The sequence below is a fragment of the Schistocerca americana genome, chromosome 9, assembly GCF_021461395.2.
Source record: "Schistocerca americana isolate TAMUIC-IGC-003095 chromosome 9, iqSchAmer2.1, whole genome shotgun sequence".
Taxonomy (NCBI): Eukaryota; Metazoa; Arthropoda; class Insecta; order Orthoptera; family Acrididae; genus Schistocerca; species Schistocerca americana.
The window spans coordinates 185,866,785-185,886,801 of record NC_060127.1 but is presented as its reverse complement, the minus strand read 5'-3'; the positions used below and the strand labels follow the sequence as shown (position 1 = coordinate 185,886,801).

Genomic DNA, 20,017 nt, shown 5'->3' with positions numbered 1-20,017 from the left:
TAACGGACCGCGGCCGATGTAAAGGCTGCCACCTAGCAAGTGTGGTGTCTGGTGGTGACACCACAGATCTGGTGTTTGTGAAGCTGGAAAACTTTTTTTTTGGTGGTTGGACTGTGTATTACCATAAATAAAGACCCCTGACTATTAAAAAAAAAAAAACTACACACTGACCTTGCCAAGAGGCGAGAAGCGATTCTTTGTGTCGTACTTTCCAGGGGTACTCTGGGACGCTATCTCTGTAAGTCGCATCTCGATTGCGTACCACAAAACCGAGCTGTATGCCGAAGCGTAGTCGTGCGGGTTGCCTATGTAGGAAAGGGCAGACACCACGCATTCGTATAAAAACTATACGCCTTATTTTAATGTACAAACTGAATAAAGCAACAAAATAAGTACTTTCTCTATCATTAAGTAATATACAATATAATTTAGATTTAGGCCTGTTCGAAGTATCCACCTGTTGCTTTCAGAATAGCTGCACAAACTCTAGGCAATCTGGAGAGGAGAATTTTATAGTGTTTTTTGCAGATATCGCAGTCCAACGCGCGTGTAAATTATTCAGTAAATCACCAACATTAGACGACCTCACTTTTCTGACCTTGTCAGCTTCACCCCATAAGAGTCTAAGGGCGTTTAACTCAAGTGACTGACTTGGCCAAATCATTTTCTTCACGTTTCTCATTTCTATTGACATAACCTGTGCACAGCTTGGAAGCATGTTTGGGATGATCGTCGTGATGCAAAACAAACCCACGACCAGTAAGTATCTTGCCAGATACAACTCCATTGATCACTTTCGTCCCCCTAGCAATACCGTTTTCCATAACGCATTTCACCAAGGGGACACAATTTATGCCCTCCGTAAAAAAATTTAAAAGAAACCAAAATTCTTATTTGCTGGTGACTTAAGTCAACAACTACTTTTTAAACACGTAATGGTGCCTTAGTAAGATCCAAAGCATGGAAATATCTTTCTCATTTTTATCATCATAAGCGCACTTTAATAACTTGTACTACCGGTGGTGGGGGTGGGGAGAGTAATTTATGCCCAACTTTAAAAAATTAAAAAAATGCAGATTTCTTTAATTGTTGTTGACTTTTATTCACAACTAACTTTTTAAAGAGATATTTATGTGCACTCATATAAATTGTATCTAAGCCAGGAGTTAAGAAGTATGCTGAAATAAAAAGTAAACATAGAAATGGGGGGAGAAATTTTTGGCCAAGTAAAGTGTTTAGCAACGACGACCATACCCTTACGTCTGGAGAGATGATTTTCGGTAAAAGCATATCGGGCATAAGAAAACTTGCTTTCTACACTGAAGACCAATGCGGATTGCCTCATAATTTCAATGTAGAAGACGCCCTGTCAGGTGAAAAGCGGGCTAACGGTGCCCAACTAAAAATTTCTCCAAATCGGAGGAAAATGAAGAAAGCTCTAAGTAAAACTTCAAGGCCTATCCAAGGAGCTGCAAAGCAGCCCAAGAAGATGAAAGTGGGTTAACCAAAGCAAGAGGGAAGACGTCTGCAAAAGCAGAACTACAGCTCTACCTGTGAAATGGAAGAGTTTTAGAGGCTCTACAGGGAAATAGCCACAGAAAGTCATCCGTAAAACAGGCGACTGGAATTATGAGTTGTGTGGGGAAGTTCGAATAGAAAAAAATTATCGGACGTACGATACGCAAATTGTAGATTCGTGCAAAGTGTACAGGGGTTTGGAAAGGAGAGAAAATGTTACATTGCAGTGCCTGCAAAAACTAGTGCAAGAACTAAAATCTTAAGTTAAGCGACCACGTATCTTCAACCTCATGAACGTAGTTTGTGAGAGTGGTACAGTTTATGCACCAGCAGTACAAATTAGGGAACCACATTCCTATTTTTTACCACTTGCACATGTTTAAAATCTGTGTATTTTTCTTACAGTTTCCGTTCTTTAACTCAGATACCAAGAACAACATCCTCTAGCTCACGCTTGGATTATTTAATTAATTTTATAAGGTACTGTTTAGACTATAATAAATAAAATATCAAAAGTGGTGCAATTTAGGCAACTCCTCCTTTTAGTGTATGAAAGAATGGATGTATCTGTTTTGTATTCTATAGGTGTCTGCGTATGTTTGTACACTATGCGATCAAAAGTATCCGGACACCCCCAAAAACATACGTTTTCCATATTAGGTGCATTGTGCTGCCACCTACTCCCAGGTACGCCATATCAGCGAATTCAGTTGTCATTAGACATACGTCTGTACGCGAGATTTCCACACTCCTAAACATCCCTAGGTCCACCGTTTCCGACGTGATAGTGAAGTGTAAATGTGAAGGGACACGTACAGCACAAAAGCGTACAGGCCGACGTCGTCTGTTGACTGACAGAGGCCGCCGAAAGTTGAAGAGGGTCGTAATGTGTAATAGGCAGACATCTATCCAGACAATCACACAGGAATTCCAGGCTTCATCAGGATCCACTGCAAGTACTAAGACAGTTAGGCGGAAGGGGAGAAGACATGGATTTCATGGTCGAGCGGCTGCTCATAAGCCACACATCACGCCGCTAAAACCCAAACGACGCCTTGCTTGGTGTAAGGAGCATAAACATTGGACGATTGAACAGTGGAAAAACGTTGTACGGAGTGACGAATCACGGTACTGTGGGTATGGCAGATGCCCGGTGAACGTCATCTGTCAGCGTGCATAGTGCCAACAGTAAAATTCGGAGGCGGTGGTGTTACGTTGTTCTGCGTGGCACTATCACAGCACAGGCCTACGTTGATGTTTTAAGAACCTTCTTGCTTCCCACAGTTGAAGAGCAATTCGGGTATGGGGATTGCATCTTTGAACACGATCGAGCACCTTTTCATAATGCGCGGTCTGTGGCGGAGTGTTTACACGACAATAACGTCCCTGTAATGGCCTGGGCTGCACAGAGTCCTGATCTGAATCCTGTAGAACACATTTGGGACGTTTTGGAACGCCTACTTTGTGCCGGGCCTCACCTACCTACCTTAATACTCCCCTTAGTGCAGCACTCAATAAAGAATTGGCTGCTAAGGTTGGACCGACACCGTATTCAACTCCAGCATTACTGATGGAGGGCGCCACGAACTTGTAAGTCACATTCAGCCAGGTGTCCAGATGTTTTTGATCACATAGTGTATGTATGAATATATGTGTATGTATAAAGGGCAGTCAAGTGGAAAGTGGACACCCGCCACAAAGTGACCTTGGAATTGTTCCATTCAAAAGTAATCACCACACGCTTTAAGAAATTTATCCCATTGGGAGAGGAGACGATGGATTCCTGTTTTATGGAAAGCGGTAGGATCCACAACCGCCGCCATTCTTGGATTTCCTCGTACGACAGAAAACGACGTCGGGTCGGCAAACGTGAGAAAATCACACGATGAAAAAAGATCCGAGCTGTACAAAAAGATGTAGCAGTATTTCCCACCCAAATCACTGAAGCGTACGTAACCTTGGCAGTGTTGGGGCGGGCGTGCACAGCTTTGAATTTCCTTGGCAGGGGGGATTTGGGTTGTTTCCACTGTCGGCTTTGCCCGTTGCCCTCGTGCTCGAAATGGTGGCACCATGCAGGGTCACGGTGACCTCATTGTCCGACTGCAGGGCACTTCTGCTCTTAGAGTTCCTCGAGCGTGGAGCTGCAATCAGTGCACAGCACTGTGAAGACACTTTGCTGAAAGTTCGATGTTCCATGAAGTGAAAACGCCTAGGAAAGCTGTAACACGGAATAGTCCTGTCGCACGATAACGCCCGCACCTATTGGGAAATTATCATCCTCTATACAGCCCGGACCTTTCACCGAGTGATTTTCACATTATTGTCTACCTAATGAAAGACACGCGTGGACGTCCTTTTCACTCGGACGAGGAAGTGCAAGAGTGGGTGCGGTTGTGGAACCATCAGCGGCCGACCTCATTCTACCAAACAGGAACTGACTGTCTCGTCTTCCAGTTAGATGAATATCTTAATGCGTGTGGTAATCACTTTCTAATGGAACCATTTCATGGTCCCGTTGAGACGGATGTTCAGTAGACTGTCCCTCATGTCTGTGTAATCACGTAGAGTTGCCCCATTGCCTACAAGCAAATGACAGGTGATTGTGAGTGGCAGGGCAATGTACACAAACAGACTGCAGCCGGCTGACAGCAGAGTGCAGCGGCTTGTTGCGGGCTGAGTGAGTGTGTGTTTGCTGAGTGTAGCAGTGCTGGGACTGGCCGTCAGCCGGCGCTAACACGTGTTGCACGCAGGCGGCGGAGGCCGCGCCCGCGCCTGTGAAGTCTTACACGCCGCTGGGGGCGCTGTCTTCCATGCAGCCGCCGGGGCACCCCTCGCAGCCGGCGGCGGCGCCGCCCCCGCAGCAGCCGCCCCCGCAGCAGCCGCCCCCGGCGCCGGGCCAGCCGCCGGCCGCCGCCCACGCGCAGTCGCACCCCGCCTACCATCTGCCGGCGCACCACCGACCGGTACGTGTACGTACTCTTCCTCCTCCTTTCTACCTGTTGACCACTGTAACTGGTCCCCACTACAGATAGATGAGCTCTGTGTACTTGCCCGAAACTACCCAGTGGCTCTTATGACTGGTTTGATGCAGCTCTCCATGCTACTCTATCCTGTGCAAGCTTCATCATTTCCCAGTACCTACTGCAACCTACATCCTTCTGAATCTGCTTAATGTATTCATCTCTTGGTCTCCCTCTACGATTTTTACCCTCCACGCTGCCCTCCAATACTAAATTGGTGATCCCTTGATGCCTCAGAACATGTCCTACCAACCGATCCCTTCTTCTAGTCAAGTTGTGCCACAAGCTTCTCTTCTCCCCAATCCTATTCAATACCTCCTCATTAGTTAGGTGATCTACCCACCTTATCTTCAGCATTCTTCTGTAGCACCACATTTCGAAAGCTTCTATTCTCTTCTTGTCCGAACTAGTTATCGTCCATGTTTCACTTCCATACATGGCTACACTCCATACAAATACTTTCAGAAACGACTTCCTGACACCCAAATCAATACTCGATGTTAACAAATTTCTCTTCTTCAGAAACGATTTCCTTGCCATTGCCAGTCTACATTTTATATCCTCTCTACTTCGAGCATCATCAGTTATTTTACTCCCTAAATAGCAAAACTCCTTTACTACTTTAAGTCTCTCATTTCCTAATCTAATTCCCTCAGGATCACCCGATTTAATTCGACTACATTCCATTATCCTCGTTTTGCTTTTGTTGATGTTCATCTTATATCCTCCTTTCAAGAAACTGTCCATTCCGTTCAACTGCTCTTCCAAATCCTTTGCTGTCTCTGACAGAATTACAATGTCATCGGCGAACCTCAAAGTTTTTACTTCTTCTCCATGCATTTTGATACCTACTCCGAATTTTTCTTTTGTTTCCTTTACTGCTTGCTCAATATACAGATTGCATAACATCGGGGAGAGGCTACAACCTTGTCTCACTCCCTTCCAAACCACTCCTTCCCTTTCATGCCCCTCGACTCTTATAACTGCCATCTGGTTTCTGTACAAATTGTAAATAGCCTTTCGCTCCCTGTATTTTACCCCTGCCACCTTTAGAATTTGAAAGAGAGTATTCCAGTCAACATTGTCAAAAGCTTTCTCTAAGTCTACAAATGCTAGAAACGTAGGTTTGGCTTTTCTTAATCTTTCTACTAAGGTAAGTCGTAAGGTTAGTATTGCCTCACGTGTTTCAACATTTCTACGGAATCCAAACTGATCTTCCCCGAGGTCCGCTTCTACCAGTTTTTCCATTCGTCTGTAAAGAATTCGCGTTAGTATTTTGCAGCTGTGACTTATTAAACTGATAGTTCGGTAATTTTCACATCTGTCAACACCTGCTTTCTTTGGGATTGGAATTTATTACATTCTTCTTAAAGTCTGAGGGTATTTCGCCTGCCTCATACATCTTGCTCACCAGACGGTAGAGTTTTGTCAGGACTGGCTCTCCCAAGGCCATCAGTAGTTCTAATGGCGGCTTTAGTTTCGCCGAAACCGGTAATCATGGAATAAAAATAATTCCTGCGATCTTGGCTACCAGTTTATTGTTTTACAAGCATCTAGATCGCTCGCACATGAGCACAATGTGCTCCCTACAGAATGACAACTATTATTTGACAATACAGTGACTTATCGCTTAGCACCGAATATTGCTTTGCTTGTATGTACACACAGTGATGAGCCAAACATTACGAACATTATGGCCACCGCCCACCGCGAGGTGGTGTTGCGGGCTCATCATGCAGTAAGAAAAAACTGTAAGCGGAAGAGAGACGAAAGGGCAGCCATTATAGCGAAGATAGAGGTCGCAAATGCGGAGATCTTCTGATACAAGCGGTTTTGACAAAGGGCACATTGTTGAGGCGCTCCAGCTGGAAACGAGAATCTCTGAAACGGCGAATCTGGTCGCCTGTTTGCCTACTACTGTCGTGAGTGCCTATGGAGAGTGCTTCAAGGATGGTGGAGTAACGCGAACGGTACTGGACGTCCACCTACAGGTCGGAGGAACCCCCGTTGTATGAACCAGGATAGGCAGCGACGTGCGGCAGATCTGACGACAAAGTACGAGGATTGTTCGGAAAGTAAGGAACGATCGGTCGCGAAATGGAAGCTACAGTGGAAATCAAACCTGTTTTCTTTGCACATTTAGCTACACCTTCCAGGTACTTCTCTACGTAGTCGCCGCTCCAACTTAGACATTTGTCGCAGCGTTATACCAAATTTCCAACACCATCGCCTGTGCTTTCTGATAATTCTCTACGCTGGTCCATAGCGCGTAGCCTAAGTTTTGTCTTCGTATCCAGCGTTTCATGTAAACAAATATGATACTCAGGAAGATTTAATTAGGGCCGAGTTGTGGATGATCGAACACTTCCCGTCGAGAAGGCTGCGGGAGCGTTTTCACTGCCCCTGCAGAGTGCGGCTGAGAATTGCCACGAAGAAGGAAGTGCGTGGCAGTTGCGTTAGGCGGGCTGCATTCATTAAGGCGAAGCCTCTCTGCAGGACCTCCTACTTGGCGGGAGACATCGTTGTTCTAGGCACCTTTACCCGCTCACAACTGAAAAGAGCGTCTTGAAGCGATCGACGGGTATACTAGAGGTACTGCCCAAAACGTCTGTGTAAAGCCTCTTCGGATTTTCACAGCGGTTTCCATTTCGTGACCGATCGTTCCTCACTTTCCGAATAGCCCTCATACAATGCTGGTGCAGGCACAAGTGTTTCGGATCACACCAGTCAGAGGCGATAAAGGGCACAGCATCATTTAGCTGACACACCCTCGATCAGTAGAAACGCATTTATGGTTACACCAGGTCAATGGTTGGGTCCTATCATGCCGCCATCCAGGCTAATGTCTGCTTGAAATGTGCACCGCACCACAGATGCAGCCCGGTGAGAGCAGAATTATGCTATGGGGTACACGGAGTTAGGCTGCTATGGGACCTACGGTAGTACTCGAAGACACCATGACTGCAGTGAACTACGTGAACATTATTCTGGACCGACTGAATTCCTTCATGGTTGAATTGTTCTCTGATGACATTAACATCTCCCAGCAGAATAATTGTCCGCGACACAAGGCCTGAATCGTGCTGTAGCGGTGGGAGGAGCGTGGCAGTGAACTCACGTTGATGTCTTGACCAGCAAATGTCTTTGATCTTTACCCATTGGAACACACATTAGGTGCCAGCTGTGTGCCCATAAACGACAGTCTCCATAATTTGCTAGAATTTAGTGGCCTGTGAGTATAGATCTGGTGCCACATATTTCTGCAGAAAACTATCAAGAACTTGAGAATCTTTGGCAAGCACAGTCGCTGCTGTATTGTGTTTGAAAAGTGGACCAAGACGCTATCAAACAGGCGGTCGTAATGTTTTGGCTAATCGGTGTGTATGTACTGTGTTGCAGGGTAGGTCGTGCTGGAAAATAATTGTTAAGAAAATTAGATTCGTGTGACATTTTCAAGTTAATTAGCACTGAAGTTAGGGAACAGACCAACACGTGCTTAATGCGAAGCAGCCCACCAGACACGAGTAGCGTTTGTTGTTCTCATATCATAGACGACTCTGCACGAAACTGCTCAACCTTTGGCTGGAGTTGGATCCTTACTGCCGTCCCAAGTCCAATTTTTGTGTCCCTCTCTCATTCGGGTTTTGGAAACCAAACACAGAACACATGTGGCGACACTTCATCTGGCAGTCCGCTTGAATTTACGCACTCAACGGCCACGTTGACTTACTTCAAAACTAGTAATTCGGAAACGGCGGACCATATCGAATTTTTTTCTTAACAATTATTTATCACACAACCTATCCTGCAACATCGTTGCAAGCTTTTCAGACTGTTTCTGACCACCGTCTATATGTGCATGGTGGTTAAGCTACCCCTACAAATTCGTGTCATGCAACCCGCACTCTGTCTGTATCAGGATAGGCATCCAGATAGGTGACACACACTACACGTAACTGTTGTCAGTTCCCTCTCATAGCTTTGGGCCACTCTTAGCAAACGAAATCATACTGTAAAAAACACAGGTGACCAAGATGACCTTACTTCTGCCGTACTCATCCAAGTTTCTCCAATATTTCTTCATGGAATTGGTGGTGTAGTCATACAGGCTTTGGATGTCTCTTTAAGTTTGTAGTACTTAATCTTCCATAAATAGTTCAGAAACATTGCCTTATGAAGTGTGTTTCGCCACCGGAAACAGCAAAGTTAACACGAGATATCAGAATGGTAAATATGAAAGTAACAACTTTCCAGTATACAAGGTGTGATTGGGAAGTTTTAAGAATGGATCCGCTACTGCTTACTGGTTTGACGGGCAGGTACACAGAGGGCGAGGAGTGAGTCATTGCCTTGTCCTTGAACGCGCTCTGACGGAAACTACGTTTCCTTTATTGAGTTCGTTGTGGCAGCTGGTTGACTGCAGGTCTGTTAGGGCTTGTTGCCGGATTGTGTCTCCATGAATAAAAACAGAGGAACGGGTTTGTGTGAAATTTTATTTTAAAACTGGGAAATCAAGTTCTCAGACTTACGAACTGTTAAAAATAGCTTTTGGAGATAATTTTATGAGCCAGTCAAAAGTTTTTGTCTGGTTCAACAGATTTAAAAATGGCCGCTAATCGTTTGAAGATGAACCACGGTCCAGCCATCCTTCCACCCCAAAAACGAATAAAAATGTTGTGAAAGTTCGCGACTTGGTGCACTCTGATTGTAGATGTACGATTAGGGAGATGGCTGATGAACTTAATTTAAGTTTCTATACAATTCAGTCAATTTTCACTGAAGATCTGAGTTGGGTGCCACACCATGACAATGCTCCGGCTCATCGTGCCTTCTCCATCGTTGAATTTTTGGCCAAATTCAAAATCCGTGTGCTTCCACAACCGCCATATTCCCATGAATTGGGCACTGCAGACTTCTACCTGTTTCCTATAATGAACTTTTCACTGTAAGGGAAGCGATTTGACTCTAATGTAATCCAGGCAAATATGGAGAGTGTCCTTAACATGCTTCAGGAAAAAAATTTCGAGGAATATTTCCAAAATTGGAAACCCCGTTAAAGTCGATGTGTTCTATCATAATGGAACTATTTTGAAGTAGATGCATCACAGTAGCATGTAAATACCGCCATTATGTAATTACAAGCCCATTCTTAAAACCTTCCAATCACACCTCGTATAACCTTTGTACGGTTTACGAAAGCTTATGCACCATAAATGGAATAAACTGACAGACACATCCAAAACCTACACCACTAATTACACAGAGAAAGACTGCAGACATCTGGATAAGTATAGCAGAGGTAAGATATATCTTGGTCCAACAATACGCTGTAACCCACGGCCAGTCCTGACAGGTGCTTTTTACAGTATGATCCCATTTGATTACTTTGCTGTTGCCTGTCTGGATGCCGTTCCTGACAGAGATGTAGTGTTTGTTGCATAAAACGAATCGATAGGGGCATCTGAATCGTCCTGTATATGGTGTCCCAGGAACAATGGTCTGCATTCAGAGACATGACAGGAACTCTTATTTGAAGTAAAAGCTGCATATAGACATATGTCCTATTCCGAATGGTTTCAGAGATATGTCCTATTTCAGAGATAGAACACATTTTCTGTACATTTGCTTTTCAGGCGAGTTATGCGCGTTTGCATGTCTTGCGCACCCAACCTCTCTGATGTTTTATTCTACCAAGCTACCGCGTTGCTGTCAACCTCTTTGTTCGGGATGTCTTTGTGGCATTAAGCCAGTGCACTGAAAGTGCCGTTGTCGGCGGTGTGTTTTGAGTGAAGCAATGCGAGGGATTGCGTGTGTTTCAGAGAGAAGCATAGGCTAATTGTGTGTACACGCTCTGGCTAAAACCTCACATTTTTAAACTGAAGTTGAATTTACAGATGCAGTGTATGTTTACTGGTTCTGCGATGGTACCGCTCCTGGTGCTGTCGAAGAATACCTTCTGAGCACTCCCACGCGTTGAATTCCTGATCGTAGAGTGTTTACCCGAGTTTTCAGCACACTGCAGGAAACATCTATTCTTCCTAGTTCCCATTTTCCTTGTGAACAACCTCCGTGGGAAGATCAACAAATTGTTGGAAAGGTGCTGCATAGTCCTAGTACAAGCACGCGGCGACTTTTTGCACGTACCAGTGCTGAATGAACACGTGTATGGCTAACATTACGTGCGGAAAATTGTACCCATTTCACATACAGCGTGTCAACAATCTTCGCATTGGCGACAATGCCACAGGGCTTGGGGTTTTTCACTGGTTACATGACAATAATTTGCTTCCATTAATACCATTCGCTGACGAAACCACGTTCACACTGAACGGAATCAGCAGCACTTGTAATAATCATCGATGGTCGTAGGAAAACCCACACGCTACAGTGGAGACTATGTTATTGTTAACTGTGTGTTATTGTGAACTGTAAAACAGCTGAAACGTGGCGCATACGATAATGCTCAGAGGTGAACGTGTTCAGAACACGCATTTTTCGGCTGGTACTTTGTAACATGCATATTGTAATTTTTATTGACTGTTGAACAAGTATAATCGTGTCAATGTATTGAATAATAGAGTAAAGAACAATACACTTTAAATGTGCTATGTCTTGGAAACTCTGCATATGGCCATACGTAGCTTTTTACTTTCGATGGTCGTTTCTCTTGAGCATTCTAAATAACTGTTTGTCCAGATGCAAATTACAGAATGTTTCAACCAAATGTTCTTTAGCCGTCAGGGGGACATCAATTAGCATGATTGCCTTCGTTGTAGCTTTGTTTTTTTACGAAGACATGAACAGCGGTATGACTTTTTTAAATGTCACCCTGTATTTTTTATTCGGTAATTCATTTCCACTCCTAAAGACCTATTCAAAAATGTATCACAGTGCATCATTTACTGAAACACAACGTTATTAATTACATAACACAACACTGACTTTGATTCCGGGATCAAAAACTCGTCCACTTGCAGGAGTTGTCAGAAAACAAATGAAAACCAACTAAAAAACATAACACAAATGACCCTCCTGTGCCATTTCCCAGCAGAAGAAAATTCAAAGGTGCTCAAGGTGCACTCGTTGAATCAAAGAATTATTTACTGCTTCCAGTGTTGCCTGCTGAAGAGAATTAAAAGCAAACACGATACATTCCTGCATGTCGTCTGGAGTTGTTGGAATATCGCGATAGACAACGTCTTAAATACATCCCCAAAGAAAAAATCCCAGGACATTTAAATCAGCAGACCTCGCAGGCCAAGTAACTGTTCCTCCTCGGCCAATCCATCCGACAGGATACCCTCGGTTCAGAACACGACGCGCACGCAAGGCATTTTGTGCTGGACATCGATCGTGTTGATACCACATAAGCATTCTGGTTCTTAGCGGCACTTGATCCGGAAGAGGAGGAAGAATTCGACTAAGGAAGTTGCCATACGCTGTGCCGTTTAGACTACCATTGATGAAATAAGGGCCAATAATTGTGGTACCAAGCATCCTACACCAGACGTTAACTCTCCATTGACTCTGATGTTCCACCTGTCTAAGCCATCGTGGGTTGGCGCTGCACTAAGCGCTGGGAGCGTCAACGTCAGTGTTGTGTTTCTTGTATTTACCTGTCCTTTGGTTGAGAGGGAACATTCATCAGTAAACAGAACATTGGAGAAGTAGTTCGGGTTGGCGAGGATTTGCTGCTGTGCCCACTGACAGAACTGTACGCGATTGTGGAAATCATTCCCTTGCAATTCTTGATGTAGGAGTACAAGGTAAGGATGGAACCGATGACGTGCAAGAATACGATGTACACTGGTTTTAGGAATGCCAATTTCGCGTTTAAGCTGTCGTGTGCTCGCATGTGGATTCATTGAACAGTAACTTCGGCAGCTTCGTCTGTGCGAGTGCTACGACGATTGCGTTGTCGTGGGTTGAAACTTCCCGCTTCCTGAAGCGTCGCAACAAGACGAGAAAACATCCGTCGGGAAGGTGGGTTCTTGTCAGGATATCGCTCTCTGTACAGTTCCGCTGCCTGCGTAGCGTTTCGCTTACCTTCAACAACAACAACAACAACAACAACAAGAATGAAAGAAATGTTATGTCGATGCAGTTTGTAGGAAGAACAGCCTTTACTGTATGCCTACTCTACACAACAGTATTTAAAAGGACTAAACTACTGTACTAAATGTTCCCGTACATAAAAAACAGTATTGCAGTTGCTGTTTGCTAACTTACCTTCCCCATAGATGAGTAGCATTTCCACCTTCTCTTCGTTGGTGTACATTCTACTCACACAACTGTTCAACTGACTATGGTTGACGGAATGGCGGCTGTGCTTTCTACTTATGTTTACATTTGTCCTCTGTCAACGTCAGCACGTGGACGTGTTCCATCACCCCGAGTACCTGCACTAAGCGCTGGGAGGGTCAACGTCAGTGTTGTGCTATGTGATTAATAACGTTGTGTTTCAGTGAATTGTATGCTGTGATACATTTTGCAATAGGTCTTCAGGAGAGGAAATGAATTACCGAATAAAAAATACAGGGTGCCATTTAAAAAGGTCATACTGCTGTTCATATCTTTGTAAAAAACAAATCCACAACGAAGGCGATCATGTTGATTGATGTCCCCCTGACAGCTAGAGAACATTTGCTTGAAACATTTTGTAATTTGCATCTGGACAAACAATTATTTAGGGTGGTGACACCCTGTATATATTACTTTGGCGGAGCGCAACTGTTTTGTCATCGTGAATGTGGAATCAACAAGAATACTGTTGCTGATACTTGTTTTATGGGCCTTCTCACAGAATTACCCTCTTATGCAGCAAATTTACAACTGAATACAGTTCAACACTTCATGTTTGCCTTATACCCCTCGCAGTCTCATAAGAGGAAGCTTCGTTACGGCCATCTGATCATTAGAGTCGGTCGTTTCCTCACATTTAGTGCTGCACTATAAAAGCAAGACCGCTGATTCAGCTTTCGTACTACGCCACGGCTGGTCCTGAACTGCAGGCTTCACTTCAGGGACTAAGTCGACGAGAATGAAGTGGGTGCACCGCCGCGCTTCTGACACTCGCCATACTGCGGAGCTACAGCGGGAAAGAAGGAAGCCAGTATAGCTCCGACGTAACAGCCGTGCCGTTATTTCTAATGTGTGTGACTCTCGACAGCGGATTCGTACTCGCTACGTTTCTTACCTCTAGTCCCTACTAGAACTATATTCCTCGTTAAATACGATACTTGTCTCTTGAGGAAGAAACGTTTTAATTGAAAATGTGTTAGACCGCGATCAGTTTGGATCTAGGAAAGGTAAGGGCTCCAGGGCGCAGTTCTGACGTTGCCCTTGTTAACGGATGCAAGTCCTGTAGGAAGACCTACACACGTTCACAGGGCTTGTCGACTAGAAAAAGGGTTTGACAGTGTTAAAAGGCGCAGCACGTTCGAAATTCTTAGGAAAATACGTAAAAAAAAAAGTTGAAGACGAGCCATATACGTGACGTACAAACCCAAGAGCGAAAAATAAGAAGACCAAGAATGAAATTCTCAGATTAAAATGTAAGATAGGTATGGAGACAAAGTGAAAATATTCTGTTATCTCGAAAGAAAAATAACTCATTACAGACGAATCAAGGAGGACGTAAAACGCTGTCTTGTGCTGGCAAAGAGAGCATTCCTGGTCAAAAAGAAGCCAACCAGTATCAAACACATCCATAATTTGAGGAATAACGTTTGGAAGACAGCGTTATGTGGAAGTGAATTACGGGCTGTGACAAAACTGGAAAACAAGAAATTTAGAGCTTTTGAGATGTGGTGTTACAGAAGAATGTTGGAAATTAGGTGGAATAATGAGGAATTATGAGTTTCTCCGTAGAATCGGCGGGGAGAGGAACGTAGGAGGAGGACAGGATGATACGACATGTGTTAAGACATCAGGGAATGTTTTCCACGGTACTAGAGATAGCTGTAGAAGGTCAGAACTGTAGAGGAAGGCAGGGGATTGGAGTACATCCAGCAGATAATTGAGGATGTAGGGTGCAGTTGCTACTCCGAGATAGAGGTTAGGGCAGGAGAAGATTTCGTAGCGGGCCGCTTCAAACTACATACTGGTATTACTATGTCTTACATACGCCAACATGCGCAGTGGTCAAACGACGGTATGTTCATACGATCCTCCTGCGTGAGCGATTTTTTAAATGCGAAATTTAAAACTTCACCTCTCATGTCGCTATCTCCTGTTGCCACACCTGACTGGTCGAAGAATGACTGGATAGGAACTCTGGACCCGATTACTGATTTTATGTAGGACCAGAATTTTCTCCGGTACTCGGCAAGATCTTTTGCTCAGTAATGATGGTAGTTGTTGAATGCTACGCGCGTAAAACAGACGCACGAACCTGTTCTAACTTCTGCGTATCATTATTTGTGTGTTTTCTTTTAAACCGAGAGCGCATCAGGTTTTGCTTCCTCAGAATTTTCTGAAATTCGTTGTTAAACCACAGTGGGTATTTTCCATCCTCAATCCACTAATTTGGCACATACTTTTGCAGAACGCGACTTACTGTCTGTCGTAAACATTACCCCCTGCATTGAATCCACAGACCTCCCAGTCTGTACTTGGTAGCTTAAAGTCACCTCCAACTCATATTGCATACTGCATGTCGGAATGCGGACCCGCGGAGTTGAAATTCAGATGTGAAATTAATAAAATTAGCTGTCACTAGAAGTGTCATCAGGAGTAAAGCGTTTTCTCGCTAAAGATATTAAAGAAATCACCGAATCCAGCAAAGAACCGCCATCCCGATTAATAAGATCTTCCGGCAGTCGTAATTCCACAGTGCTTAATAACAAGTCCTAGACGAATCTCGTGCACCTGCACAGGAAATTCTATGGATTTTTCTGCCACGGAAATCTGCGCCACGTCTCTCGATGAATGTGGCAATAGTACTTTGCTCTTAAACCACGTTACGTGTTTGGGAACATGTGATACCAGGTGAGGGTGAAGTGTAAAAGGTGTAAGAAAATGTATGTTACTACAGGCAGCAAAACACACCAATGATGCACAATAGGACGGAAAGCGTTAAAGTGCTGGACTAGTAGCTGGTGGACAGAAATATTGAAACACCCCAAGCACAACACATTACCGTACCTAATAGGGTGCAGGAAAACCGTTGCCATTGAAAACAGCTTCCAGTGTCTCGGACTGGGTGAATACTGGTCCTGTATGGTTTTCATGGGAATCTTATACCCCTGGTCCTGCAAAATAGTGGTCAGTTCAGGTAAGGACGATGGAAGTGTATAGGGATCACGCATATATCTCTCCAAAGTACACAACAAAGGCTCAATTATATTGAGATGTGGTGACTTTCGTGACTAGGGGAGACGGGGTAGTCCATCCTGATCCTCACAAAACGAGTCCAGGACGATGCAAGCTGTATGGAGAAGGGCGCTGTCGGCTTGGAACACGGCATCACCACTGAGGAATCAATATTCCACCATAGGATGAACCAGATCACCCAGAATGGTCACGTAATCTTAGGCAGTAACACGGCGTTGCAGATCAACCCATGGGGCCTGTGGAATACCATGACATGGCTGCCCAAATCATCACCGAATGGCCGCCACGTTTCAGTGTTGGGACGTAAACTCGTCCAGAAACTGTATGAAACAAGAGTCATCCGACCTATCGGCTTCCTTCCGTCACTCCACACTCTAGTTTTTATGGCTTAGAGCCACGTTTACTTGTTAGAGGCAATTGCATATCTGATGAGTGGTTTTAGAATTCCAGCTTGCCCAGCATTTCCCAACTTCTGGAACTTCCTTCGTGTTGTTGTGATAGCTGACCGGGTTCGCGAGTGCGGTATTTAGCTCTGCAGTGATTTGTGCAACTGTCATACTCGTTGTTCGTCACGATCTTTGTCAGTGACTGTTTGTCACGGTCACAAAAAATGGCTCTGAGCACTATGGGACTTAACATCTGAGGTCATCAGTCCCCTAGAACTTAGAACTACTTAAACCTAACTAACGTAAGGACATCACACACATCCATGCCCGAGGCAGGTTTCGAACCTGCGGTCGTAGCGGTCGCGCGGTTCCAAACTGAAGCGCCTAGAACCGCTCGGCCACTCCGGCCGGCTGTCACGGTCACACTTTCGCCCGAGTTGTGACTTAGCGGATGATATTTTTCTGCTTCATATTTCGTCGAATGCTCTGTAGTGGTTCCAACCTGTACACGAGAGCAAAAATTGTGGTGGAGTTTCTAACGGTACCACCACTGGCAAAGTAGGTTAGAAATCAGATTAATAATGTTGCTCACGCAGCATATGTTCGCTTTATCGGGCAACAACAAAGTTATTGACTGTGGATGGTATCGTCAGAATGTAAATAATGAAGTCACTGTAAAAAAAGTCATTAATTTTGGCACTTTTCTTGAATGGATTCCCACGTAGATTTCGTCGAAGTTGTTATGGCTAATCTTGTTGATTCTAGGGTGATTCCACTTTGACTGCTAGAAGGTCCAGATCTGTATTTTAGCAATATTTGAAGACCTAACAAATGCGTTCTTCAGGAAATTCTTAATGATCAAACAGTCCCAGATCAGAACAATAGTATGGTAGAAATAATTTTTGACTTGGTATTCACGATCCACGTTTTTATTAAACTTCTTGTAAATTCACATATACTTCTTCTTAATTGTCACATCATCAGGAAAACAGTTTTGTATCAGTCTCCACATATTTAATTTCGACTTTAACCAAACACAAGACTTGATTGCTCTTTTACAAAGCGAAATAACAACTTAACTTCTGCAAAGTGGAATAAAGACTGCTCTGTGCGCATTCGTGCCAAAACTGTGACAAGTAAGTCAAAGATTATGACAGTCTCACAGAAATGAATACACGCAGGAACCATATCACTGTAATATATCGATACATCGGAGTACCTATTCGTTAATAAAACCAAATGTGAATATTATCACAAAAATATGTCTGTTACTTCGCAGAATAGTAGTACGATATTACTGGTATCGAGAACTGGGGTTGGAGTGCCGTAATGGTCACGTAAATAAAGAACCATTACAAGTTGCACTCAAAAGTGATGCAGTCACGGTAGGTGCGGATGGAGCGAAGGATTGAAAGTCTCGTGGGTGTCAGCGGTGTGTCAGGTAATCAAGAACACGTATTGTTGCCCATCGCACTGCGAACTGCCATTTTCGATAGCGAAATGTGTAGCTATCAAAGCCGCAAGAAGAGAGGTGATTTAATTGGCGCCTTTCTTGTTACCTTCTGCAGCCTTTTCATGTTGATTCTGGGCGGTGGTGTATCTGAAATGGTTTTCCTTGGCCACCCATAACAAAACCGCGAGGGCGTCGCGGCTTTCACCTCCATCGCAAAGTCGTCAGAAGAAGGGGTGAAATGTTGAACAGAGGGGTTGTGACGACCTTCCCAGCTCGTGGCACGTCCACGGTGGCGCTCGGGATAATAGCGGCGCAATTTGGTGCTAATGTGACATCATTAAACCCCCTTCCATCTCACATGAACTTCAGAGCTCAGGAGTTTTTTTGCTTGTGTCGACACACTGCTGTTGAAGCTTCGTTGAGCTCTCGGTTGAAGTCGCAGGGCGCCACGCTTTTTCTACCGTTTCAGACGAAGATTGTAAGCACGTTTAAACCAAATTCCAAACTACTACGTCGCAATGCCAGACAATTACGGTGTTTCTAGAAAATGAGAGGGGGGGGGGGGTTGGGTTGTTTGGACGAGGAGACCAAACAGCGAGGTCATCGGCCGACCGGTGTGGCCGAGAGGTTTTAGGCGCTTCAGTCTGGAACCGCACGACCATTACGGTCGCAGGTTCGAATCCTGCCTCGGGCATGGATGTGTGTGATGTCCTTAGGTTAGTTAGGTTTAAGTAGTTCTGAGTTCTAGGGGACTGATGACCTCACATGTGCTCAGAGCCATTTTCATCGGATTAGCGAAGGACAGGGAAGGAAGTCGGCCGTGTCCTTTCAAAGGAGCCATCCCGGCATTTGCCTGGAGCGATTTAGGGAAATTACGGAAAATCTAAATCGGGACGGCCGGACGCGGGATTGAACCATCGTCCTCCCGAATGCAAGTCCAGTGTGCTAGCCACTGCGCCACCTCGCTCGGTCGACAAAACGACTCTTCAGTTATGGTGCGCAATGTTTTTCTATTTGCGATATTAGCTTTCTTCACGTTCTTCAAGTTTTCGTCTCCTGTTTATTTTCAAGCAATTATCACCAGCTCTGCTCACATGTTTTGGACATCTGAACCACTTCTTAGTGGACGTGAGATACCAGGTCTTTTGCGGGGCAGCTTCCATCAAATAAATTCATATTAAAATTAATTTGATTGATACGGCACATAGTAATTCTAACTTGGGCCTTGTTTAACGCCATGAGAATTGACCAGTTCCACAAATGAGAACACAGCCCAGATAAACAATGCGGAACAAGCTTATTTTTTCAAGTAACATAGTGAGTAACAAAAAAACTTAAAGTTCACATTCACTTAAATGTCAGTAGTTAATAACAAAAGTAATCATGGTCTCAGCAAATAGAGGCCACGTATACATAGTTGGTGTAAGGCCAAAGTCTGAGGAAGTAAAGTTACTGCCCTAAGGTCGGTAGGGATTGGAAGTTGCACACAGCACGGCGACTGTCCAACGAGAGATTCTTAGCGAGAGCTCTGGTTGATAGGCCAGTACTGTGCTTGTCGACTGGCACAGAGAACTCGAAGGAATAACTGGTTCGTTAGCGGAGACCCAACTACCATTCCGTGGTTGTGTGACGGCGTAAGTGTGACGGCGTAAGTGTGACGGCGTAAGTGTGACGGCATAATTACTGCCCCTGCGCACGGATAGGGCGCGAGCTGCTAGCGGACAAGTGACGTTGTGTAGGAAAATAGTGCTGCGATCCCAGCAGAGCCGATGATGCAGGAAGCGCGCAATGTTGGCAGCGGACTGGACGCCTCTCGTGGCAGTTGCCAGAGACCCCGAAGACAGCGTGTTGGCGTGTTGTTGTTGTTGTTGTTGTCTGAAATATTAACCAACATACCAGCTAGTGCGGACCGTTGTTTGGCTTCCAGACGCTCGTGCCTGTTGCGGCAGACGATGCCTGATGCGTAGCTGCCCGCGGGGCGCCGGTGTGTTGGGGGTTGCCGTCTTCTAGGAGGGACACAGCAGTGATGACGTCACAAGCGACCGAAATAGGTTGAAAGTGGGCGGTTGTGGGGGGAGTTTTAGGGAGTGTAGAGGTCATCACACGATGCTGGTTTTCACGGCCGGTATTGATTTCCGTAATGATTTTTGTTTTAGAGCAGTCTGCAGTGCAGAAATACCCAGATCGTGCAATTTTGAGTGGAGACATTTTAATCTACCGAGTGTAGAATGGAGCGTCTATGGATTCATTGCTGGGGTAAGGATAGTCTTGCAGAGTACTTTTGAACAAGCCCGCCCGGCTAGCCG

The 20,017-nt window shown here is 44.8% G+C and overlaps 1 protein-coding gene across 1 annotated transcript in view; it reads left to right on the top strand.

Annotated features, from left to right (window-relative positions):
* Positions 1-19,721, top strand: part of LOC124550804 — a 65,923-nt gene extending 46,202 nt beyond the window's left edge. Inside the window, exons 3-4 of the mRNA XM_047125530.1 lie at positions 4,269-4,381; positions 19,661-19,721. Coding sequence (XP_046981486.1) covers positions 4,269-4,381; positions 19,661-19,721 — 174 coding nt within the window. The remainder of the gene's footprint in view (positions 1-4,268; positions 4,382-19,660) is intronic.
* Positions 19,722-20,017: the final 296 nt, after the last annotated feature.